A 27,232-nucleotide genomic window follows, 5' to 3' on the forward strand; every position below is an offset into this window, starting at 1 on the left:
GGTATTCTGCAATAAAAGTGATTATAAGAACTAATTATTGCTTCTGTTTTAGGTAACATTTGCCTCTGACTGTGTCACAGCAATTAAAGCCCCACAAACACAAATACTGCTTTTGAAAAACATTCCCATTATCAATGCGCTTCTTTTGGATACCAGTCACATAAAGAAGTATGATCTGTATCACTAACCTTCACAACAACTGTATTTATCATTTTAATGGTATTTATTTATGCTTTCATTAAACCAAGAGTGGAGAAAATAGTAAAACTATCAATTCTGACAATAAGGACAGACTTTTTTAAAAAGTGCCACTGATTTTTATTCTTATAAGAAATTGATCACAATAAATAATCAATGACGTGATAAGTGACAGTAAATGCCCACCCTGCATGCTTCATAGACATGACAGGACTCAAAGTCTCACAGAAATCTTCATGATTTCTTCATGTTTAGACCAACATCAAATGCTTTTTTGGCCCACCGACACGGGAAATCAAAAACCAGTGTAAGAGCAGCTGTAGTATGATTCTACCAAAACATCGTTTAGAAAACATTAGCAGAAGCATTGAAGATAACAAATAGCATATTTCACAGCAGATCAGGCAGGAGCAGACAGACATTATCCTTCGGATGATTCTGGTTTTCTTTCCATTACATTCTTTCAAAAACTCATTTTCCAGAAACACAATGCTAAAGTTTGAAGAAACTTGACAGACATATTAGTTTAAAAGTCATCAACTATTTTTCCTCCACTCATGAAATTCCAAAGAATTATACTTTAAAAAATCTTTCTTTTTGTTTGATACTATCACCGGAGACACTTAAATCTTTAAAGACCTTCCTACAGTCTTAGGACCAACCCTGTTATCGGATCCAATAATGTTTGAATTAGAACATATTGTGACTGGGGCAAAGTGGAATGATTTGAAATGAAAAAAGGGAGAAGCGAGGGAAAGTAATAAAACCCTGCATGGCGGCAGAATGCATAATTCCAGATGCATCGATGGCAGCGGCGGTGAAGGTGTGTGTGGTTCAGGATGAAGGTGCATGTTTTACAGACCACAGGGAGGCCTCCTGTTTACACTCAGTTCACCATAAACCTCTGGAAATTTTCCACCAAATGTTCCATTGTTCTGATTATATTCAAGCTTCATAACAAAATGAATCATTCAAAAGAAATAACTGAGTCAACTGGAAAGATTTAATTAAAGATACGCAGTGAGAAAGCGCAGAACTAAGGCAGCTTCTAATGTCATTAATCAGGCTACGGAAAGGTTTACGATAAAAGCTACAGTTTGATGCTTTTACTTTCATATTTTATAACATATGAAAAACAGTAAAAAGTATATTTTTTATATGATTAGAGACTTTTGTTGGGTAATTACTTTAAACAAAACAACACAATTTAATAACTTCCAGAATATTTTTCTGATCTTCATTTTAATAAGAATAATATTTCAAAAAATCTTGTAATGCTGCTTTTACTAAAAAAACCAAACAAACAAACCAATAACTCTTTTTCACATTGCCTGAACTTTTTTGCATTTTCTCATATCCTCAGACTTTAATGTTGCTTAGTGGGATTTTATGTGATAGACCAACACAACCTGGTGAACATTGTGAAGAGGAGCAAAAACTGCAGATCATATTTGCTTTTTTACAGAATAAAATCTGAGATAAAATCTGAAATGTGAAGTTGTAGGAATGCACTCTGTTCAGATGAGACCAAATATTGAACTGCTGTGTCTGGAGGAGCAAAAACACCGAGTCTGAAAGCGGTTTGTCACTGGTTGCTATGGCGATTCCCTCCGTTTCTGGGAATTTACACCTCAAATATAAAATATAATAAGAATTCATGAACCTTGAGTACCAGAACCTTCTGGGACCATAAATTTCCTTTTGTTTTTTTGGTCTGCAGTTTTATATTCTGTTCAGTAACTATAATGGGAGTGAATTAGAGTTTGGGCCTCTGGATTTTAAACACGAGGTTTAAGTAGACAAAATGGCCGACATTCTGAGGTATGAGGCTCACACTGGAAGATGAGAGAATGTGAAAGAAAATAGTTTAAGTCAAAATGTTTTTGAATATTTCACAAAGTCATAACCAGGAGTCATATCATCACACCACAAGATTAACTTCCTTCAGTAAAACATTGAAAAGAAGCAGGTAAAATACAAAGTGTAGAGACCTAATCAAGCCTTTAATGGTGTTTTTAAAATAATTATATGGCAGATTATTTCACATTTTGTAAACACCTCCAGAATATGTCCTCCATTACATTTAGATGCACTTTTAAGTTTATTCTTGTTTTCTATTAAGATTTGTTACACTTCTGACAAACAGAAATTTGTTAAACATGTTTACCATTTTACTTTTCTGGTTCTAAACCATTTTCCAACAGACAGCCACGGTCCGACTCCTTCTTTGGAATAATTTCTACCATGAACTGAAATCAGAAAGTATGTTTAAACCCCTGCAGACATAAATCAGAGACTCTTTTCATCTGCAGAGGAGGAGAGAGAAGGAACTGGGGACAAAACTACGAAGGAGAGCGCGCTCAGGAATCTTGTCCTTGTTAACGGGAGAGGAGGAGCGTTGGGTAGAATAAAGGGTAACAACTTCCAGTTTGTGTTTGAAAGAGTGGGGAGAGGGTGAAATGAAAGGAGGAATAATGAGGAAGACGGAGAAGGCTGTGTCGTACAGCCCACCCAGAGAAGACGCAGATGAAATCTACAGAATGCAGATTGCAATGCAGAGCTCATCTCTGAGGCGAGAACCAGTGATGAGGAGAGCATCGGCTGCTCAGCCGGTCTCACCTGAAAACTTTAAACAGACCGTTCCTTTCTCTTTCGCCTTCTGGGTTAGTCTGGTAAGTTTTATTAAAATGCCTCACTCATTTAAAAGTTATGCAAAGTCAGATGCATTTCAAGGCCAGGCCGGCGCTGCATCTGCTGATGCACCTGTGAGCTATACACAGATTATTGCTTCCAGATGCCAATGCAGCATGTTCTGCAGGTCCAATAACAAATCCTGCTGCTCCAGAACCTGGGCAGAGTTTGGTCTGATTTAATGGGCCTGAAAAAGACAAAGTTTTCTTCACTGAATAATCAATTTCCACCGGTTAACAAGAACAGGTCCAAACTTCCAAACAGAAAATCCTGAATGGCGTATGGGTCATGGTAGATATAAAAAAGGAGTACATTTCTGCTAAAAATCTCTTCTTTTTTTTTAATTAGTCACAGGATTATTCTAGAAATAATAAGTTCAGAGCTCTAAAAATCTAAAATTTGCTTAAAAAAAATAAGCTCTGAAATTTTTAGATTAATCTCAGAAATATTTTTGAAAAGAAACAAAAACTTGGAAATGTTCCAAGTTTTTTCTTTAAAAAAAAAAAAAAATTCTGAACAGTTTTTCCCAAAATATCTGAGGGTTTTGGTGGAAATTCACTACATTTTTCTATTAAAAAACAACAAAACCACTGGTAAGTAGATACTGGGCCAGTAGAGGGCGATGCAATGCGCCAAAGAGTGACTGATAAGTTCAAGTAACAGCAAGTCAGGCTTAAAAAAAATAGCAAAATAATTCTGCTGTTGTTTTGAGCATAAGATCAATACACAAACCGTATCGTTAAAAATTACACCAAATCTCACTTTACCGGGATGTCTACTATGCTGATTTTGTTCACTGATTTTAAGAGTTGCTTGAAATCACTTCTCTTCCCTTCGCTGTTTAAGGTTCTTCAGTTTTGCATGAATTTCTCTCAAACCTGCTTGAAGAGCTTCATGGAGCGTTTTATGTGTCAGAGGAAACTGTTGATCATTCACAGAACAACGATGTGTCGTTGTTCTGAGAATGTAACATTTCTTTAGAATAAAACAGAAGGCTGTTCACCGAGGAAGCGAAATGAAGACCCTAAATAAAGATCCAATTTTTACACACAGTGGTAATAAATAGGCAGATTGTGCAGCTTTCATCTATTAGATAATAATGCCAGTCGTACATCAGTTTCCTACCCTGGAGACCTTTCAGTAAAGTATCTGCTGCCATGTTTGTCTCTTCCATCAGTGATGTTCTTTTTCTTGTCACACCAGGCTCTCCACCATCTGCTGCTTCAGCTACCGAGGGAGAACAAATGAAAGCTACTGGCTAAAACCAGAAAGCGATCTTCTTCCTTTGAGCTGAAAATCAAACATGTACTTTCAAAGAAACTTTATCCTCACTGCGTAAAAAATAAAAAATAAAACTTTTGTGAAAAATTAACTTATCAGTAGCGGTCCCTGTTACAGCCACTGGTGGGTCTGTACCTTACCAGAGGCACAAAACTCAGAGACATTTGTAAGTCCAATGTTCAGGTTCAGAGGTGAAAACTTCCCACATTTTCTGAGATGCATCTCAGAAACTAGCCTCGGCCGGTACTTCCTGTTTATTACAGCCAAAAGTAGAACCAACATCTGACGAAATTACACTCTATTGTAGCCTGGATTTGTCCATTGGAGTATTAAGACCAGTAAGAACATTAAAAAATAAAATAAAATAATAAAAATGAGAATAAAGATGTAGTGTTACAGGAATAAAGTTGGAATAATACGAGAATAAAGTCAGTGTTACGAGAAAAAAAGTCATATTACAACTTCATCCACGTATTATTTCAAATTTATTCTTGTACGACTTTATTCTCATAATATAACTTTATTTTTATATTATCATTTATTTTTTAGAATGGGAAATAGAAACATGCCCATTTCACATTTTCCATTTTTTTCCGTTTTTGCAACATTTCAAAAGTGACAATTCAGTTAAAACATGGAAAGATGAAATTTCTTTTTTTGTATCTTTGTGTGTTTCAACAGATATATTTTCTTGCCTTTTTAATGTTAGCTTTGAATAAGCTTTTGATAAATAATTGTTGTATTTTTTCTATAGCTGTACAAATTCCATTTAATTTCCCTTTTTAACGTCTATTATAAGCCAATGCTGCCCAGTACTTACCATGATAGTTTTGGTAACTACACAAAATTATAATAATACTTAAGTTTAGTTCTTCATGGGGTTATTTGGCATAACTCCTGGACTAATTGTAGTTTGTGTGGGGGGATAAAGTTTGGTTGCAGAAACAGCAGAATCAGAAAGTTTGTTCTGTGCTGATTGGAAGAGTAAATGCGTTTTACTGCAGACTCTCAAAAACACCCTGAAGGGAGAAGGAGAAGGAGAAGGATTGTTTTCCCCGGAGAAGATAAGAAAAAGTGAGTGAGTGGAGAGCAGAGCACCAGGTGTTTGTGGAGATAAATTTTAGATGAGTGTGAGTCAACTTTTCCGACAGGAGGAAGAGTCTGTTTCAGGTTTGACCGAAGCGATGAACATATATAGATACTGTACAGGAATATCTGGACTTCTGATACTGTGGCTGTAAAACTGATGGAAACTGAAGAAATTAGAAGCTAGAGAAAGAAATGACTTTAATCAAGTCAGATCATATGACCACATGCCTCCAAGTATGTAAAAAAGATCTTAATGAGATCTTTCATGTTAGCCTGAAGCTTTTCACAGGAACATTTCTGCCATTTTGCTCCAATTACACTCTAAATGTGAATTTTAAATTAAGTTTATGTGTAGAATTCATCCAAGTAAATAAAATATAAACTTCAAAAGGCTAAAGTGTGAATCCAGAAAAAAAAACACTTCTGGATTGCAAGAAAAAGTACTGAGAGTAAAAAAAAAAGAAAAAGCAATGATTATAAAATAAGCTAAAACAAAAAAAAAAATGATAAAAGTCCAACAATGCTTTAAATTTCACATGTGATCTACTATTAGAAACCTTTATTGTAGGTGCAGCATGGCAGGCTCTTCTGAGGAACAACGTCCATCAGCCTGCACTGGTGTGTGTGAAGCATCCACCTTAATCTGCACTGGTGTGTGTGAAGCGTCCAGCTCAACCTGCACTGGTGTGTGTGAAGCATCCACCTTAATCTGCACTGGTGTGTGTGAAGCGTCCAGCTCAACCTGCACTGGTGTGTGTGAAGCATCCAGCTCAACCTGCAGGGGTGTGTGTGAAGCATCCAGCTTAATCTGCACTGGTGTGTGTGTGAAGCATCCACCTTAATCTGCACTGGTGTGTGTGAAGCGTCCAGCTCTCTGTGAGCAGCAGGGAACGCAGCATGAACACGGAAACGGATCGGAGCTTGAGGTGGTGACCATGGGGGTTCGTTTTTATTGCATTATCAACAGTCTGCTTGTTTGAGGGACTTGACTTTTTAATTTCAGATGTGGATCCGGTAGAACTCGAAGCATGAAGGTGGCTGAGTTCAAGCACTTGGGGTCAGCCATCCAAAGCAACAGGCACAACACAAGATAGGTGAAGAGTCAGAGTGGATGGAGACAAGAAATTCCAGCCGTGCCAGGGACGAAAAGGGGAAGAGGAGGAAGGAAGGTACAGAAGGAGACGGATGCTGCAGTGTGACGCCCCCTAGAGGCAGCAGTTGAGATGAGACGAAGGTTAAAGCGTCAGTGGAATCTGGTTATGAAGGATTCTGCTTTAATTCAAGGCTTTTGAACATTTCCATACAGGAACACAAAGTGTCGACAGACGTCAACATGTTCGTGGCACACAGTCTGTATGATGCAGAGTCATCTTCAGATGATGAATACTGCAGATCGCTTTTGTTAAGACATAAAATTATCTGACACGGAACCTACTGGGTGAAACATATTTCCTGTTTTACACTCTAAGTTCAGAATAACAGCACTAAAAAATATTCATTTTCATAGGAAATGTTGAAAACTGGTTTAGTATTTATGTGACGGTACATAACTCCATAAATTCATTTTCTTTACTCATCAGTGTGATTTGGCAGCATGTGGATCTTAAGATGGAACAAATGAAGAATCAGAGGTCAAAGGTGACCCATCATACTTCCTAAACAAAACATGTTCATTGCATTTTTTTCTTTCACAAAATCCTTCTTAGATAATGAGTCTGATCAGTTCCGCCTATTTTGAGCTGTTTTTAGGGCGTCTTGTCACTTTAAATCCAAATAAGCTGCGGTAGGCCACGCCTCCTAACTCAATGTTTGCACACACACATAAAACTGGCTGTAAACAGATGTGCAATTATATAACTGTACATCTTCGGAAAGCAGAAGTGGAGCCTCCTGCACAACCAATGACAATGCAGCAAGTGGTTTCTGGTTGCTAAGTCAACAACAAAACATTTGACTTTTTCAGCAGCCATTGTAAAGCAGTAAAACCAGCTAACCAAACATGCAGGAGCACTACTCAGGTTGCTAGGTAATGGGGTAGCAAATGCTCATATGTGACGTTGCATTAGGAAGGCTTTTGAAATAGTTCATTTCCCAGACACCAAAACACATTAACTTATTCCCATTATTGTTTTTAGAAGCAACTGAAACACAAATGGAAATATAAAAACATGGAACATGTGAATATTGCATTATATGTCCCTTTTACTGCAGCTTTGTCAACAGATAGCGACATCCCGACCCCTGGCAATGCTGATCATGTTAGTGAAGTGAAAACTTTAGGATTAAAAAAGTTGCACTCTTTAAGAAAAGCTGCTTCTTTGTCAAAGCAGGGGTCCTCAGCCTTTTTCTGCAGGCAGAGTTTGTCTGCCTCCCCACAGAGAGCAGAACAAGGAGCAGGGAACTTCGTGTCGCCGAGCCGCGGCCGTCCTTCAGAGGAGCTGCTGAGTCCCTGCAGCCTTTCTGCAGGTTCAGTTCTGCCCTGAATGCTCCTCACTAACAACCTCAGGTGTGAGGAATACAGAAAACCCAGTTCTTACCTCCAGTTCAGGCAAAAATGAAAAGAAAAGGGAGTTTGGAGTGTGTGTGTGTGTGTGTGGGTGCACAGTTTGATTTGTTTTACAGTTCAGCTGACATGTTTTAATCATTTTTAAATGATTTTGCCAGATTTTTATTAAAATTGTATTAATGTAACAATAGTTTTGGGGTTTTGTAGGAATCTCATGAACAGAAGTGACTGTAGATGCATTTTCTTCTAAACTGACTTGATTTACTGTCATATAAATACACAAATTAACACGATAACTGGGTGTAAATATTGCAAACAACAGTGTGAAGCAGAGGATATAACAGAGGAATCATCAAGAAGTTATTTCTGCATTAATAAATGATGTGAATGGTTAACGCAACACCAGGTGGTGGCAGTGAAAGGATTCTTCTCTTTCATTTCAACCATAAACAGAACATAAACAGAACAGCCATTCGCTTCTGGTTTTATATTTAAAGCAAATTATACTTAAAGCTTTAAATTGCAATTGCCATAAAAATACCAATTTGTCTAATATCATCACAATTGCAAAGGAACCAATATTTGGTAGGTTATTATATTTCAGGAGACATGGATCAGCACATGAATTAATATGCATGAAAATAATAGATTTGGCCAGACGTCGACTGGCCTTGAAGAATAATTATAATGAAGATTTGAAGTTTCAAAGAAATGATGGGGAAATTACAATGGCAGAAAACAAGAAAACATATATTTTTAAATTTTAATCATAATTGGAAGTCATTGCAGGTTTTAACAACTTATTTGCAGTAATTTGTTTAGCAGCTCATTTTTTCCTCAGTTTTTTGTGATAAACACTTTTATGAGATTCTGTCCTCTTAAGGTTTGAAACTCTGTGTTTGAAGATCATTTCCTGCTTCCACGTTTCATCCCAGCTCTGTGACACAAACAACACTTTTCTTTGGGAATCAGACACCAGTTAGTTTACAGTAATCCCAATAAAATAATCAAATAAATTCAGGATCCATTAATTAGATGTGTACTTTAACAATTCAGACAAGTATTTTTCACAATTTGCAACACAATTTGAGAAGCAACTGTTTCTCAGCCAGTGAGTTTTCAGCCATTTCTTTTGTAAAATCTTTAAAATACAGAAAAGCATTCATGTCCATCTTTCCCTCTCTTGCTTTTAATGGAATACAGCAGACACAAGTTAAAGAACTTAAAAAAAAAATTGGTAGAAAAATAAAGCTTTACATTGACTTCTTCAGTACCGTTTGTGAATCTTTTGTGGTTGCAAAGATGTTGCATCTAAAACAGGCTCCAGAGCTTTTGGCTCCTCGGACTGCATGATATCAGAAAACCATGAAATCTTCATATTACTGCTGAATATCACTTTGATGATCCAGTTTGCAACTAACCAACATTTCCCTCTCTTTAATACTTCCTGAAAAAGTTTAAAAGTGAATAATTTATGTGTAGCAAATGTTTGAATATCAGTTAACTCCCATGATAATAAAAAAGGAAATTATTTCTTTAAGAGGCAATAAGAAAACTAGGGCATCTATTTCCTCACACTGACCACTCAGAAATAATGTGATAAAATGTAAAATGGTAACAATTATGTTTAATGTTGATCATCATTTCTCCCCCGCCTTCTTTTCCCTTCACCGTGTTTTTTTCTCTCATTCTCTTGACAGCAGAAAGCAGAATAAAGGAGGAACCAGGAGAGAATGAAACAGCTGGTACTGATATGAAAAGTGCAATTTAAAAAAATTGGATTTGGGAAGAGAGGATGGGTTTAAACCTCCAGACAGCAATAAATGGCTGCAGCCACTAAACTAGTGGTGCATTTATTAATCCAAAACGATTTCAATTATCTTTTAGAGCTCGCTTTTGACCAGCAGGAGAGAGACAAAAATGGCTGGAGGGGCTTTTTACTTTGGGAGCAGCTTCATCTTCTGACACATGCTGCATGACAAAGAGAAGTAATTGAATAATTTCTAATTAGCAAACTGTCCCTTATCTTGTATTAAAGGTTATTTCTGCTACACTGAATGTCTTTGGTAATATAATTATACAACTCTGAAAAAAAAAAAAGAGTTGTCACCTGACAGATTTTTCCTGTTTTCGCTTTTATGTCATAGTTAAATGTTTCAGATCTTAACAATTTCTAATACCAAAGAATGGGAAAGGAAGAACGGGAAGAAAGCTTCCCAAACCATCCTGACTGAGTAAAAACAGAGTTGTTCCTTATTATGAAATCATGGATTAGCCGTGATCAGCCATCGGTTTTGGACAGCTGGTTCACTTTCATTCACACACGATTACCGTCTGAGCTGCAGCATCTGGAAAACTGCTGTAATTTATGGAATCAACTAAAAAATACTGAAAGAAAACGGACTGGATTAGTCAGATTATACAGATTAATGCCTCCAGCTTTGAATGGCTGGAAGAATCAAGCTATTTGGGTGGCCTAGTCAAAGTTTTACACAGGCTTTTGGTTAAAAATCTTATAATGTGGCTAAAACAAAACCTTTAAACAAAGAAGAGAGGGCCAGGATTCGTCCACAATGATGTAAGCAGCTCATTCATAGTTTAAAGACTATTGATGACAACGATGGAAAAACTAATTAATTTTAAGAAGCAAACAAATTTAAAGTAACTTAAAAATAGATTTTTGCATTTAGTAAGTTTATGTTTGTCTGATATGAAGATTAGTTTGATCAATTTTGGGCGCCTGGATTTCCATTCTGCTTTGATACCCGTCAGTATAACTTATCACCACTATCACATATATATGGACTATTCCTTTATAAAATGGGAAAATGACTTAATGTAAATTATTAACGTTTCCATATTTTCACAGTAATTTAAGGAGGACGTTTTTTTCCTCAATATCATGAGAATCAGACAAACTGATAATTATTCAGAAAAAACAGTTTCCGTCAATTTCTGCACATTTCTGATGCAGTAAAACATATTTCTAATTGCATATTAACTTAATTAAGATTCATTGTTTACTTTGCATCTCAGTGGAGAAGAAAAGTCTCCGTCTCATTCTGGAGAATAAAAATGCATCTTCTACAGTCCGCAGAATGAATCCGACTCTCCTTCAGTTGAATTGCAAATAAAACCAGCCAGATTCTCCTCTGCTAACTTCGCTGCAAACTCAATCTGCTGATTACTATACCGTGTGCCTCCAGAAATATCCTCTCTGCAGATTTAAAGTGGGATAATTTGTTTTGCTGGAAGGTTTTCACATAAACCTCTTTTACCCAAAGTGGCTTACAATGACTACCACACTGAAGTAGCTTCAATCACAACACTACAAGTCATAACTGGAGAGAGAAAAAATCTACACAAATAATGATTCTTACTTTTAAAAAGTTCCTCTTTCATATGTATGTGAAGGGTAAAGTGGACGGCAATAAGCTTTGGAGATATTTGGGAGGAGAATAAGAAGCTCTTCTGATGTTCAGTATTCCAGCAGCAATCTGTGCTACTGTGCTGAGCAGCTTAATATTTTCCAGTTTTCAGTCCAGGACTGAGTTTCAGCCCCTGATAACAACCACAGTCACAGACTCTTCCTGGATTCACACTGGAAAATAAGGACAATTATTCTTTGTCAGACTAAAGCTTATAAACATTTACGAATGTCAAACATCTGTTGTTAAGAAGCAGTTTTTCGTACAACTAACACAAACCATTGCATCACCTCCATTGCGTCAGATTTTCAGTAACTGATTAAAAACGTCATGATTCCAGACTCGGTGTCGAAACCTGCAGCAACATCACTGACAGGCTGGATCAGTGAACCAGCCTGATAACGAGCTCAGCTACGTCAAACTCAAGGTGCGAGACAAACTTTAGCTAACAAGCGCTGGTCAGGCTTCACATGTAAAGTTTTACTAACTAGTAAAATTGACTTTGACACTTCTTCTCCGAGCAGCAACAGCTAAACACCAAACTATCCACATCTCTGTCCGATAACATTTAGACGACTTTAGCAAAATGTTTTTTTGTGACTGAAAGTCAAATTGATATTTTGGGGAGGCCCAGTCAGAGTTCTGACTTAAATCCAATACAGAATCTGAAGAAAGAGGGAAAAATAAGGTGATGGTGAAGACGCCCTCCAGGTAAAGCGTTGAAATTCAGATGGAGACGTCCAAAAAACTGGTCAGAAATTATAAGGAGGGTTTTATTTCTTATACTTATAATTGGAACAGAGAAAAATTAATTTTGACATTACATTATTAAGATAAAATTTAATTTAAAATGGATAGATTGTAGTTAGAAAAACTACCTATCTGGATAGACAAAATTATCCAAATAACTTAATTACCAACTATCTGCTGATCCTGATCATTCATTGATTAAAATAAAGAAATGATTCTGATCAACTTTTGCAAACATCATTCACATTAACTTTGTAGCAAAACCAGAAAATTCACATAGCAGAAAATCCATGGAGACGGAAACAATGAGACCGCACCAACCCAGCTTAAAGCCAAACCTTATCGCATTCTGTCATCAATAAACTAACAACATTAAAATGGCTTCAAGAAAAACTACATCACTTTTTCAAAGCTGGATTTTGATTTAGGCACCAAGTGCTAGTTTCAACAGCCAGAAATGCAAAGTTCAAAATAGACAAAGATATGAAACGTAAATATTACGCAAACAAAATACTAGATGTTTAAAGATCCAACCAGAACCTTTTCTAAATTAGACAACAGTAATATATGCCTCTACTCTAAATGTCAACATTCATATGTAGTAATAATATTGTAAACAGAGTTATTAAATGAAGAGATTACCTTCCAAGTTTTCCATTTAAAATGTGTCATACCAATAAGTGGACAGTGTCTGGTCTGCATGTCTGACTGTCATCAAACTGTCATAGAGCAACAAACTTCAGTCAGAGGCCTCTTCAGATTAGATGCAGGACTGTCTGCTACTGGAGCTCCTTCCTTCCAAGAGCTTCACCGTTCACAGCAGCTCTATGAAGATACTTAGATTATATGAGCTACAATGTTTAATTTCCGTTTGGGAGAAATAAAGTATGTTTGAATTTAATTTTATTTTTGTACTTTTTCCACATTTAGTGAAATTTTCAGCTTAACATAATATACTTTAAAAAGAGGATAGGAGACCTGCCTTCAAGTCAAACTGGCAGCCTACATAAAAAAATGTTGGTTAGTTAAATAAAGCACACAAAAGGCTTAAGAAAATCATAAACTCCAACAATTTTCTTTCTTACGATAAACAGTTCTAATGTGACGTAAAAACCCCACAAAAAACAGAAAAATCCAAACCTGCAGCGAGAAAAACTTCCAGCAGGTGTCACCGACCTGTTGATTGCAATCAAACACTGATTGCTCTGAAAATCCAAATACACCCAGAAACATTTAAAAACAGCTGAATGAATAATTCTGTTGATTTTCGCTGATTAAAATTAAAGGATTTGTTCTGCGTTTGCTTCGACCATAAAGGTAGAAGAAACCTGTGCTCACACACAGATTTATGGTATATCTTCTGCTCTCGGACAAAAAGTGATGCGCTCATTCAGCCGTGAAAAACACCGCCGCAATCCGTTTCACTTTTCCCAGCAGGAAAAACAGCACGACCACCGAATATCTTGCCGATCATCAGCGATGACCTGAACTTCCCTGCTGCAGTGCAGCGTTAGACAAGAAGCATGAGCTAAGACAGCTGCAAAATCCGTCACCCAGAAAAGAGCTCTGTCTACTCCTTATCTGGGTTGAAAGAAATTAATGTCAGGCAGCACTTAAAGAGTTTCAGCTCAGTGAGAGGCGTTTGTCATTTCACCAAACTGCCACTGAAAAAATGGTAATTTTGGGTTTGGGAGTGAAGCGCTGCAGCATTTTCATCACAAGCATAAAAAATGAGCAGAAACAAGGTAGAAAATGTAATTAAACTGCAACTTAAGCTTTGGAGAAAAGGTTGCATGTACTCATTAATTTGATTTCTGTGACGAAAAGCTTATTTTCTACAGTATTTAAATTTGAACTCATTTAAAGTCTCATTCCACATTATTTCACATATCTTGACTGGGATGGCTTCTTTTATTGTGAACAACACTTAACTAGACTTTACGTGACTTCTGTCAGGTCTGTCACCATGACAAATTTCACTGGACGATAAATTATCCAAGAAATTATTGTAATAACATTACATACTACGGTATTGAGACCATTTACCATTTAATGGTAATGCTACAATAATGCAAGAACAGATTCTCAAAGATCAGTAAACCTTTAAATTCTAATGAACATTTAACACTGGAACTGGAAGACATTTTAAATATCCAAAATAAATAAATAAAAACAACAAATAAAATAAATCATAAAGTAATTGTAAACAAAACTGTCCTTCATAAAAAGGTTTAGTTGAGACCAAATCAACAGACTGAAGACTTATATCGTCCAAGTTTTGGTAGAAACAGAAAAACAATAAGTCATGCAAAAAGAAATTATTGTGTTTGTTTTAATTTGTCATGAGATTATTTGATTTATTGCTTATTATAACAGGCCTACTTGTGTCAGTAACCATTTTAGAAATACATACATGTATAAAGTTATAATGCTAAGCAGTTTTTGCTTTCTAATTGAAGAAAATTACCAACTAAGTCAATCCGATCCCAGACTTTACACCTGGAAGTTGACCATCTTTAGTCTCTCATTTGAATTAAAGCAGATCTATAATTAGACTTGCATCAAAACATACCAAGAAGCTTTTATTGCATCTAAAATCCAACATTATGTCAGAGCTGAAAGAATACAGAAATCTTCTTGGCACGGCATGAATGCAGATCCTCTCAGATGATCGCAGAGGTCGGCGAATACAGGAAAGAGCGCTGAGGTCATGAAGGGATGAGGAAATAAAAGCCAAGCAGATGAATGCTTTAAAACTGCAGGCACTGGCAAAATGAACAAATTAGGTCGTTTTCTTGAGTCAAACGTTAAGGTCAATTAGTGCAGATGAAAGTAGGCCTCTCCATCTGCCATGATTGTATCGGTTGATCCTGTGCCATGTACATTCAGGATCCTGTGAATGGTTTAACTATCTGCCACTCTGGAAAGGATACAAAGGGATGTTTAGATCCAGTTCATTAAAGAAACGCCTTAGGAATGAGGAGTGAATTAAAATTTAATTGTTTCAGTTAGAAAGAACCGACTAAATGAAGACATTAGAGCGTGATGGATGGAAGGACTGCAGGGCAAACCTTCTGGCTTTTGCTTTTGTAACAGTTCAGGAAGTAGAATCTGCTGAAATGAAATAAAATGCAAATGATTATTTTCTATTAAAATCAGCTTGCAGACACAGAAGCTCAGAAGGAACTTTGTGTCTGTCGGTTAAACTCCTCACTGCTGTTTTTGTTTTGTGCCTGTTGTGTCAGCAGGCATGTCTTCCAGCACCAAACACTGGGAGAGGCGACCTTTCCCTCCATCACCACCAGCAAACCCGACTCAGCTACAGAAACGCTGCACCTACAAACACTCAGCATTCTCACACTTTCAATGTTGTCGAAAATAAGTAATATGAAATCACGTCCCCAAAGAAAACCTTAATGATGTTTCAGGTTTTCTTTACTTCAGCTGCACTAATGAGGTCAAAGGTCACTCAAATTTGCTGGGCTGCAAATAAACCACATCTGCTAGAACATGTTTTACTGAAATGTTGTGAATTGTGATTAAATCAGGAAGTAAAATCTCAACCTATCAGTTAGTAAAGGTGCAAATATAAACAGAGCTGGTACAAATCGTTTTGAACACAAAAGTTTCTTGATATTTATCATTTTTTGCAAGCTGGAAATTATTTTTTTTAACAAAATCACCTATTCCAGATTTATTAATGCAGCTAACAATAATAGAGCAAATTCTTCTAGTCAGAAAATGGGAAACAAAAGACAGAACGCTGTCCACGTAAGGCAGGTAAGTGTTGAACCTTAGATTAAACTGTACAACCGTTCATCTTTGAAAAGCAGAAATAGAGCCTTCTGCACAACCAACACGAATTCTGGATGGTAAGTCAACAATCAATCAGTTTTCCAGCAGCCATTGTACAGCACGTACAGCGGTAAAACCAGCTGACCAAACGTGTTAGAATTCGGCTTGGGTTGCTAGGTTATGGGCGGATGATGCTCACATTGGTAGGTGAGGATTTATGCTCTGGGCATTTATGAAATGGCTCATTTTCCAGACACCAAAGAACATTAACTTTTTGCCAAAAACTGTCTAGGTTTTTTTTTAGTGCTTGGGCTGTTTCTAGAAGCAGTAGAAAACCAAATGGAAGAACAAAGACATGCAAATTGGGAATTTTGCATAATACTTCCCCTTTAAATAAAGTGCCAGAAACCTACCAATAATGGTCAATAGGTCTTTGAGCAGGACACAGAGCCAAAGCATATGGCCAAGTAAACCCAGAGCTGCTTTAATAGACACAAAGCAGACAGTCTTCCATGGCCGTCTCACACCTCTGGCCTGGATCCTATAGAAACCCCTCAGGATGAGCGAAACAGAAGACTGGACAGAGAGATTTCACAAAGAGTGGTCACAGAGCCCTCTCTGTATTCTTCAGTCTTGTGAAATGTTGGAGGACAAGACTAACTGCTGTCCTACTTGCAATTCAAGGCAGGGAAACTATTAAGGGAATTGGTTCCAATAAGTGTGGAGGGTATCTGCTAATAGTTTGGGTTCAGTGAAGCTTTATAAATTATTCCAGAATCAATAGCATCTAAACAAACTGAAAGACGTCTGTAAAACAGCAAAGATCACCTTTTCTTAGCCGAAGTATAAAATACACTGCGGATTGTTTTTATTTAATATGCAGCTCATAAAAATAACCTGAGGACAAAAACTCTCCAGCATTATAGAAACTGTCGTTGTTCCAATTTGACTCTGATCAAATTAGCAGAAGACAGAATGCTTTAATATCCTAGGTGGTTTTCATGACTCTTATGTTGATACTGCTTTTGGTTCTAGCTGAATATTCTACAGCTTGAAGACTTTGAAAACTTTGTTTCCCTTCTAGTGTGGATTTCACTTAGTTTTCCCTTTCAGGTCAAACAAATCCCCCAGATAGACCTAAAACAAACTCACCACAACACCTGCTGCACAAACACCAGCGCTACTTCAGATCACTGCTAATGGCTTCCTGAGCTGAGGGAGCACATCTTTACAACCTCTGTTTTTATTTCACCCTCCGTCTCTTAGGGAGCTGCAGAGGCCCTGCAGCAGAGGAGAATCTCCATTTTCTTGCTCAGCTGTCTGAATAAAAATGAGTTAAAGCAGGAAATATAAAAAAAATAAGCGGTTGAACCATTGATCTGTTGAATCTTTGGCTGATTGTAATGACAGCAAAAGCTTTACAAGAAAATACACAAAAAAACGAGTAAAAAGATTTTATTCAGTATGGATGAAAAATTACAGGCGTCTTCAGTCACACAAAACACTCAAGATAAACACACTACAAAAACATTTAAAAAAAGTATTAATGTCTAGTTTCTAATTAAAATATCTTGAAAGAAGACAAAACTAACTTACAAGTAAATTTTCAGCAAGATATACGTGTTTGTTTTACGTCAATAATTACTTAATATTCATAAAAAAAGTATTAGTTCCACCGGCAGATTATTTAACTTTAACATAGGAAAAAAGATCTTGTTATGAATGAAATAATCAGTGGAACAAGAACGTTTTCATCAATATTAAGGAACTTTTCAGCTAAAATATTTGCACTAGAAACTGAACCAAAATTACTAAGATTTTGTTTGTGTGCAGGAAAAATCAGGGAGGCTTTAAAAGAGAATTCATTTATATAAGGTATAAATGCTTTGGTTACTGGTATCAAAATATGTTAAAGTTTTAAATAATAACTTAATAAAAGTACAGCGATGCCCCTTTTCTACCTACATTCAGTCATCTAGCTGAAAGAAGGCTCTTATATTCCTCCATGAAAAAAAAACTACTTTGATGCTAATATTTTGCTATAGAGCAGAATGGAAAAAAAGCTTCATACCATTCTTTACAAAAAGGCCTTGAGAATTACCACACCATGGGATAATGTCCTGTGTAAGACCACTGAGGTCACAGCATCTATTGTTTGTGGGCATAAAGTTTCTCAGGTGAGAAAATGTTTTCCTTCTCCTTGTTCTTTACAAAAGACTTTCTGATGTCAGCAAATTCCACTGAATCGATAACCAATCTCTGAAAAGGTTTCAGCAGTCATTATTACCTTCAGGTATGACTTGGTTCTCTATTAACTCTTTAACAACATTTTTACCAACAGAAACTCAGCAGACAGGCTGTTCTACCAGGTGTTTGCTAATCGCTGCTGGCTAGTCTGAAGGAGCTGAGTGGGGAAGTGATGAGGAAAGGGCTGCTCTGTGAGGCAGAAGCTGGGAAGCTGCAGCCCTGAGGAGGAGCTGCGCCTGGAAGGCGGGGCTAGGTTCATCCAGGTGTTTAGCACAACTGAATGGTTGCCATGGAGATTAAAGGATTTCTCAAACATGCTTGAAGGAATCAAGGCAACTCTCTAGGTGTGTTTTTGATGAGGGTATAACTTTATAACATGATGTAAAGCTCAAAACAATTGATTTTACACAATACTGGCTCTTTATCTAAATTGGGTAGAGAGAGAAAAAAATGAATTTGTAGATATTTCAGAAAAATATGAACCCACAGCTCAGGAGATTGAAAGTAGAAAGCAGAAAAACAGTGAAAGTCTTTCAAGAAACTGGAAGCAGTTCCCTGCTGGCTGTACTGAAGCTCAGCTTCAACGGCATTTAAAACAAAAGTTGTTCTTGATAACTAGCAGGGCTCTTCTTTCAGCCTCTTCCTCTCTCCCTTCCCCTCAGAGCAAAGCACAGATAATGTACAGCACTTTTATGCCTTCTGCTGAATTAAACATGCAAGGAACAGCCAGTGCTGGGCGCTAGAGCTGAAGCAAAGAGAGAGGGAATTTTAAAACGCCTTTCTATGCACCCCCCTTCAGAAAAGTCTCCAGAGAACTGCTGAACATTCTTTACAATTAAAAAGATCTGTCGCAGATAGGCTGAGCTGAGGGAAGCTGAAAAAGGACAGCCCTGTTTTCACTAATTGGTCTGGTTGAAAAGGACTGTCAGTTGTTGTTGGGCAGAAGCAGCCAATCGCCAAGTGGAGGGCCGGAATACCGCTCGCAAATACTCCTGAGACTTCCCTTCCACCTCCAGCTTTCGTTGTTAGAGCCGTAAATCCCATCCTGAAAAATATCTCTCTCCTTTTCACATCTCTGTCATGTCTGTGCTGCAGCCAACAGATCGGGCTTCACAAGTTACAAATCTGGCCGTCTCTAACTCCTGGATCCGAGGCGGATAACTTAGTTTTTCCAGACGCACTCAGTCTCAGGTGGGTTAAACACAAAAAAAGCTGCTTTTCAGCTCTCTGCGGGGGAAATGGTTTCAGTTTCTGCCCAGCTTCTGGTCTTTTTCAGACTCAATGTCTCTAATCTGAGAAGAGAAAGTCTCCTTTTCTCTCCCGGCCTGTTTGGTATTCCCCAGATGGAGCGCAGACCTACCACCCTCCCCTCCCTTCTGGCCCCTTTTCCTTTCTGACAGAGCCAACTGACCTGTTACTGCGCGCTCTGCATGGACTGGGGGCCAACACTCACAGAGGCAAGGACAAGACTCTGCAGGGGTGAGGCTCATAAGAGCAGCCTCCAGCAGCACATGTGACATGAGGCGCCACGGCGAGCTAAAGATCAGAGAGGGGGACGTGTAATTATCACATTCCGCTTTCAGCTGGCCGCAGGAACAGCAAGGGAAAAAAATCAATACAAGGGAATCATGGAGGTGTGAAAAAAGATCAAACATGTTCTAACATATTCAAACAGTATTTTATATTCTGTTACTGGATTCTTAAGTGATATGTTCCTTTGAAGGGGCAGTATTATGTATTTTCCAGGCACATGGTGCCATTTTATAGCACAAATATCTATTTTACCTTCAGTTGTTATAAAATGCTGCATATATCAAATATAACTTAAAAGAAATTTTACTTTGTAAATTAACTTGTTGAAATTGGGCCTCTGTCTCTTTAAAAACACCTGCTCTATTAATCCTTTAACGAAGTTTTTACCAGTGTTGCATTGAGAAGTAGTTCCTATAATGAGCTCAGCAGTTCCACCAGGCGTTTGCTAATTGCCGCTGGCTAGTCTGAAGGAGCTGAGTGGGGGAAGTGAGAGGAGCTCAGAGAAGGAGCTGCGTCTTGAAGGTGGAGCAACGTCCAACCAGGTGTTTCGCAGAGCTGGGTGGTTGAAGTAAAGGATTTCTCAAACATGCATGAAAGAATCAAAGCAACACTCCAGGTGTGTTTTTGATGAGAGAATAACATTATAACATGATAATGTTCCAGTTTGTTTTGGGAAATATTAAATCAGGAAACAAAAGGTCTGATTCCCCCCAGTCTTCATCATTCCATCCTCATCGTACCTGTACCACCTACAGCAACTCAATTTGATGAACAACCAGCAGCGGTTAAAACAAACTTATCCAGTTCTTACCATACAAAGGTTACACATTTCAGGTGCTTAATATAGAATCTTGGTTTTTGGGTTATGACCCACATCTCAGGACTTTACATGAAAATACAGCAGATGGACTAGTAAACCATGAATTCCCCTCTTCACCGTCATGTACTGAAGGACTGCAGTCGTTGCTGCAGAAAAACCCTGACCCAGATACCAAATGGCACCAAAACAGAAAGAATATCATCGTAAAGCTAAGTTATTAAAAGAATATTTCAGAAAATATTTAGATTCATCAGGTTGTACAACAATGACTTGCTGAAGGAGCCAACGCCTTTCTGATGGACAGCCACCAGGCCAGCTGTCTTCTCCATTATTGTATGGGATGAAACATAACCTTTTCTTAATCCTTCTTTTAAATAACATTATCGTACTTAAACATCTCAGTAAACATCACATTTTTAAAATTATTATATAATTCAGATTTTGACTTTTTCTATGAATTATTTTAAGTCTTCAAAAGACTTTTAAAAGTCATAATTCTGACTTTATTTCCTGAAAGTCTAACTTTAATGTTGAGAAGAAAAAAATCACAATTCTGAAATCAAAGTCAGAATTTAAAAAAATAAATTTTAAAATCTTTTCCAGAAACCCTTCTCTTCATCTGCACTTTCCCAGCTGAATATCTAAAATCAATTCACTTTTTAAACATTCAAATTTGCTGAAACAAACCTGTATTTGCATATGCAATGTAAAGGCCTCTAGAATAAACTGCATGATGAACACACAGTTTGCACATTACAGTGTTATTTTAAACAAATGCATCAAACTGCATAGTACAGTATGCGGTGCGTTACATAATGAGCATCCAGGTGTGATGGTGGATTTAACTGAAGATGCTGTGACAAAGCAAGTGTACAGTTTTTGTGTAGAGTCTGCAGAACCAGAAATAGGTCCCTGTGGCAGGTCTGTTGAAGAAGCTAAACACAGCAAATCAGAGCAGGTGCAGCGAGGAGGAAGGTTGAGGCAGTTTGGTATTTATGGACTGATAACACAGAGCGGCATAATTAATTACCAGATTCTCTGCAGAGTCTTTTTGAAATGCTTTTCTTTTATTGAAACTGGGTTGTGCTGAAACAAAAAGTTGTGACCGATGAAGATTTTTCTCGCTGAGGGTGCATCCACGCTACAAGACTCTGGGAATAATTAGGCACCAAATTTGTGAGCCCAGTTTAATATTACCTTTAGAAATCCCTGGAGAAGCAAAACGCTGAGACCAGAGGCTGGATATAGTCACATGGAGCCCTCAAAAAGCCGGGGCTTTTATTTTTACCCATACCTCCAACAAAAATATTTCCATTTAAATATAATACAGCACTGTAAACAAAACAGAAATGACTGTTTCTCTCAATTTATACTCAGACAGATACCATATAGTTACTGGAAAAATGTGATTCTTGGAGCATGGATGCACCCCACAGAGTCCTAAATAAAACCCCACATCTCATTTTTTCTGTAGGGAAATGATAAACACCGAATGTGTAAGAACTGAAGTTACACTCTAGCTGTCTGCAAGTTATTTCAACATAATTGGCAGCTTGTGCAGACAAATGATGCGGCTGTACGCAGAGTCTCCACTGAAATATTTAGTAAGAAAGCAGATACAACTGTCTCATTTACAGAACAACAGATTGCACAGTATGTCCAACATCAATCGGCAACAAGGGAACTGCTGGCAGTGGAAGAGCTGAACCAGCTTTCCTTTATAACAGAAAAAAATCAATATAAAATCCAAACATTTCAGCTCTTGATTTAATGGTAAAACTGCAGATTTCCAACCCACACGACAGCAGTTACAGTTCATGTTGAGGAATAACAGCTATAGTATGTTGACAATACTTTTTTCTTTCACAGTACACTGGATCATGAGAATATGAAAAGGGAGAGATCAAAACATTCATTGGAAATTCCCTTTTTTCTGTTATTCTTTATGTTGAAACTGATGAAACAACTGAAAAACCGTTTTAATGGCAGAGCTTCTGCAGGGTCTTATAAAGTTATTAAAAGTCTTATATTTGAAATCTAGGCTGTCAATTTGAAACTTAGTTCATTCATTCCTTCTTCTAACGGATGTTTAAACAGTTTTGTTTTGAGAAACAAAACTCTTCTGGTCTAGCTGAGGAATTTAGGCATTATTATGCATTAACTACTAGAGCACAGGCAGGCCGATCGTTCATCTTTACAATAGAAAGAGTCCTATAATAATCATCTTGATTCATCGTGACAATAATGATATTTAAAAACTCAAAAACTGTATTGTTGGAACTGTTATTTTTACTATTTTCTCCATCATGTTGGAAAATGTGATCATAGTTAATAATGAGGGAACAGGAACAGCAAGTACTTTAGATCTATTCTAAAAATGCTTCTAACCAAATATGGATTAATATGAATTAATAAGCACAGTGGAGCAGAACCTAACATTGACGGTTTTCTTTATTTCTGTTATTGAGCGTTCAGCCAATCAGGACCTAGAAAAATAAATGGGGATCCCTGATTGGTTGCTCTGCAAATGTCCGCCAATAGCATGTGAAGTAGCATAGTGTTTAGGTATTTATTTAGATATCATCTACAAAAAAAAAAATCCATAAACACAGTTTTTTCCACTGTGGAATCATTTGGAGTCACGTTCCACAGAAAGTCTGAGTGTTCGGGGCTCCACTGCAGTTCCAAATACTGTGTACAGGTTAGTGATAAAAATCACAATACTTTATGCATTTGGTGTCCTTAAGATGCCTGTTTGAAACGTTTTTCAAGAGTAGTATTTGTGTTTGTGTGGCTTTGACTGTTTCATACACTCACAGTCATACAGTTACCAAAAAAAAAGAAGCTGGAAATGTTTTTATGTCATAACTTTTATCGTTTTTATGACGGAACATAAGATATTATAATAAAATTTGACGCCTCGCTGCAGTTTGTTTAGGGAGTTAAAACCTGATGCAGGTCATGTTTTCCATCAGAGGTGAATGTTAAACACGATTAAATTTGGAAAAAGGGATATCAACAGCTTTGTCAAAAAACTACTGAAGTTGGAAACATATCTAACTTGCTTAAGTGATTTGATAAGTTAAAAATAAGGCATAGTAAGTAAGTATTATTTTGTAATTCTTGTAACCTTGAGTTGTGGAAACGTGCAGAAACCCTTTATTTCACTGTTTTTTTAATTGCAACAAACAACTTGTTATAAACAAAGTGTGTAAGGCGGATCGTTTTCAGTTTTAACGGCAGATTTGATGGATGTGCCAAGTTAGAAACAGGGCTGACCTTGAATAAAGTGAGCACTGCCACCTTTTGAGTGTAATGCCTTTTCAAAACTTTATTTAACTAAATTTGCCTCTGCCAGTTTTCATTTAATAAAAATTGTGAATAATATTTTTTTACAACAGGCTTTTCGCCTGATACTTTCTATTTAGAGTTCATTTTTCTGAGGCTTGAAATGTTTCAATTGTGACTTTCCCTCCGTGTGTAAGCCGGTCTACGTTCTTCCAAAAGGCTTTTTTTGTGATGGTTTTCCTGGATGGGTCACCTCACCGTTACAGTGACATAAAATGATTCACACAAGCTGTTAATTAAAATGTTTTCTCAAATGAAATGTTTTATTTACACCTGATCTCCGGAGACTTCGGTCTAGCCTTACTGCATTATATTTCTCACATAAATTGCTGTGCTTTATTTACTGCTACATTCAACTTATAATTTCTCAAGAGAAACAGGAAACTGGCTGGAAAACGTTTCAAATATGCCTGAAACACAAAGATGGGAAAACACGTAGCTTCAGCTCTGGTAAACAATCAGAGCTGCAGAGCTTGTGTCTTAAAACATTTCTGTTTTCAATGTTTGTTAATAAAAAAATAAAATAAAAAAAATCTGATTCTGGCTTTTAAGAAATACATTAAGAATTTAGTGTTCCACATTTGCCACAAATAATTTCAGGCTCATCTTTCCTGACTTTCAAAAGATACATTTGTAATCTCAGAAGAAGATCTAATCTAAAACTGCTCTTAAACCTTATAGGATATTTATTAAATCTGTATTTTATGCATCATATTGCACCTGAGCGTAAGAGTTATAAGCTAATTAAAGCTCTTTAGCCTTTCAGGTTTACCTGAACTACTTCTTTCAGATTAATATCTGCAGTACATCCTGAAGAACAGATTACTGTTCACTTTATTAGGCCCACCATTGTCCTTCAGGAGCATTTGCAGGTTTGAAATACACAAACAGCTGCAATCAACCACATCTGGATCCTGCTGCCATGTGATTGGTTGATTTGCTACCTGTCTTAATGAGCGACTGAACAGGTGTGACTAATAAAGAGGCAGGTGAGTGTGTGCCCAATGTCACCCCAAAAAGTTTTCAGATCTAAACTTGGAGTTGTGGCTTGTTACTGCACTTCGGTAAGATTACATCTTTACTATTTCTAACAAAGCTTGAATATGCTAACATACATTGTGTAAGTGAGAAATTGTTCGATTTTCTTTTCTTTAATATTCATAAATGCATCTTGAATATTTAATAATCAGAAAAAGACCCTAAAACATTCAAAAGGCCCTGAAAAAGTGATAAGTGACATCCAATAACCTCCAATAACGCTGGTGGATATCGCACTCAACACATGGAGCCGAAATAGAAAAAAATGACTTATTATATAAAAGTGGAACATAAAACAACTGAGCAGTCCTCGAAGGAAGGAAACAAGTGGGAAGAAAGTAAATAAGGTAAAACAAAAAGAAGGAAGTAGAGTTGGAAACAAAGAAAAGTAACTTTTTTATTCATTTAATGAGTCATTACAGACTCAACGTGAAACTTTGTGAAACCCCCCAAGGCTCTCGGTGAATCTTTTTCCAAGCAAGATCAACACCATTACACAAGAGCAACAACAACAACAACAACATCTACAACAACAACAGCAACAACTGTGCTACAGTGACACACCGCCCAATATACGGATGATGCACATCATTAACACCACAGCCAGCCACACATTAACACACACTGGTAAGTCTGTCATGTGACTCAGTATGGGGCCCCGCACTTCAGCGGCTCCCATCGGGAAACCAGGTGGTGTCGCGGGGAGCAAGCCCCCAGTAGAGCCAGCATTCGGCGATTAAGAAGGAGTCTCTCACTGTTGCCAGGACGACAAGTTTAGTCTTTCAGAGTTTTTTTTTTCAATATAAATTCAGGTTCAGGTTTCGTCACAAGAGCAACAGCAACATCCACAGAAGCTGTTAACAAGTTGAAGATTTTACATCAATCTGGGTGATTTTGTGATGTTTATTATGTTTCTAGTTGCGATTTCTGGTAATGTTTACAGTACAAACACTGGAGTCACTCTGCACATAATCACACAGCGAAGCTGAAGCGAGAAGAACGTAGCGATTAGCAGCGTAGCGTCAAGAGTACGCTAAGGTTTCTGACTTACACTGAATCAAGTCTCCCCTGGTTACAGTTTAACACGGTCACAAACTGAGCCACAGCGCACAACTTTTGCCTCACAAGCATCACAACAACTTCTTTCTGTTTTTATTGTTCTCATAGTCCTCACTAGATAGTAATATACAGGAACTGTGAAGCATAGAGGAAATTACTGATGGCAACTCTGCAGTCAGGTTGGAGTTTAAGCAGGTAGGTGTCGAGCTAATGGAGGCGATTTGAATTTTAGTGCTGAACAGGAAGTTGTTTTTAACTCCCTCACTTCCTCCATCTCATCCTCTGATTTCCAGACCCTTCTTCTCCTCTCCACATCCTCAGACATAAATGGCAGTCCGGGAAATGACGGAGCCGTCCCTCTGGGACTCCATGTCGTCGTCGAGGTACACATCCATTTCTGCTTCGCCGCCATGACCTCTGTGGGCATGATACGCCGGAGGCAGCGCGTTCCCGCCGCCTCCAAATCGATTGTATCGCTCGTCTTCCTCCTCGATACTGTCATCCAGGTTAAACTTCCTCCTCTCAGCTTCATCCATCTCACCACAGAGGAGGATGTCATGGGGGGTCGGCCGGTTTCCAGCTGGGGCGTGATGGAGGTGGTGGTGGTAGCTGTTGGGTTTCTCTGTCAGGGTCCCAGTGGCGTCACAGCCCTCCCGGTACGTGTACACCGGCCCATTGTTGTTCGCCCCGGTTCCGTTCTTGCTGCCGTTTCCGGAGCCGGCGAATAGCAGGCGGGCTTTGTTGCCATAGTCCGAACCGTTGCTGCCTCCGTTGCCCGCCGCCACGGAGTCCCCGCTGCTGGGGAAGCCCCGCCTCTGTTGGCGGCGGCTGCGGGTCAGGAGGACAACAACGAGAGTCACGACCAATAAGAGGGCCAGGAGGGAGCCGATGACTGCGCCCGCCACTGCGCCGGCACTGGACGGATCCTCCAAGGCTTCTGCAGAGGGGATGGAGGGGTTGAAATGAGGGAGTGAGTGGAGGAAGAGAAAAAGGAAGGAATTGATGGCTGTAGTTCTTCTTCTATTGTAAGTGGTGATGATAGCACGTGTGTTACAATCCTCTTATAAGTGTGTGGTAATGTTCTTCTCAGTGTAATCCCTTGGTGAGGGTGCAGTCATTGCTGGGATCAGGCTGAATGGGACTCATTCACTCTCCCAGCTGCTTTTTGTGCGACATTTTGCAGACATTTTGCTCTACATTTATGTCTGTCCAGCTGTCGGTTCCCCTTTTGTTGCCCTCTCCCTGCTTTTTTCGGCAGCTGGAGGGGAGTAAAGCCTTTTCAACTTTGGGTTGGTGTGAGCCAAGTTTGCCTCTCCACTCATGTTTCAGTTGAATATTGAAACAAGAATGAAGTCGAGCGTACAACATCAGCGAACACAGGTTTGCTTTGGACCTTATTTTTTGTCTCTGGAACGGATTAAAGGTTTTCGGTCCAGCAGAGCGACAAAG

The 27,232-nt window shown here is 38.0% G+C and overlaps 1 protein-coding gene across 3 annotated transcripts in view; it reads right to left on the minus strand.

Annotated features, from left to right (window-relative positions):
• The window catches only part of pvrl2l (PVR cell adhesion molecule related 2 like), a 341,169-nt gene that overhangs the window by 114,554 nt on the left and 199,383 nt on the right, over positions 1-27,232 (minus strand). The window contains exon 7 of one of the 3 annotated variants that reach the window (XM_032581591.1): positions 21,385-26,720. The exons of the other annotated variants lie outside the window; for them this stretch is intronic. Within the exon in view, the coding sequence (XP_032437482.1) occupies positions 26,101-26,720 (620 nt within the window). The 3' untranslated portion in view covers positions 21,385-26,100. Of the gene's footprint in view, positions 1-21,384; positions 26,721-27,232 lie in introns of those variants that run through there. 3 annotated transcript variants of the gene reach the window in all.

Source organism: Xiphophorus hellerii, chromosome 13, assembly GCF_003331165.1.
Source record: "Xiphophorus hellerii strain 12219 chromosome 13, Xiphophorus_hellerii-4.1, whole genome shotgun sequence".
NCBI lineage: Eukaryota > Metazoa > Chordata > Actinopteri > Cyprinodontiformes > Poeciliidae > Xiphophorus > Xiphophorus hellerii.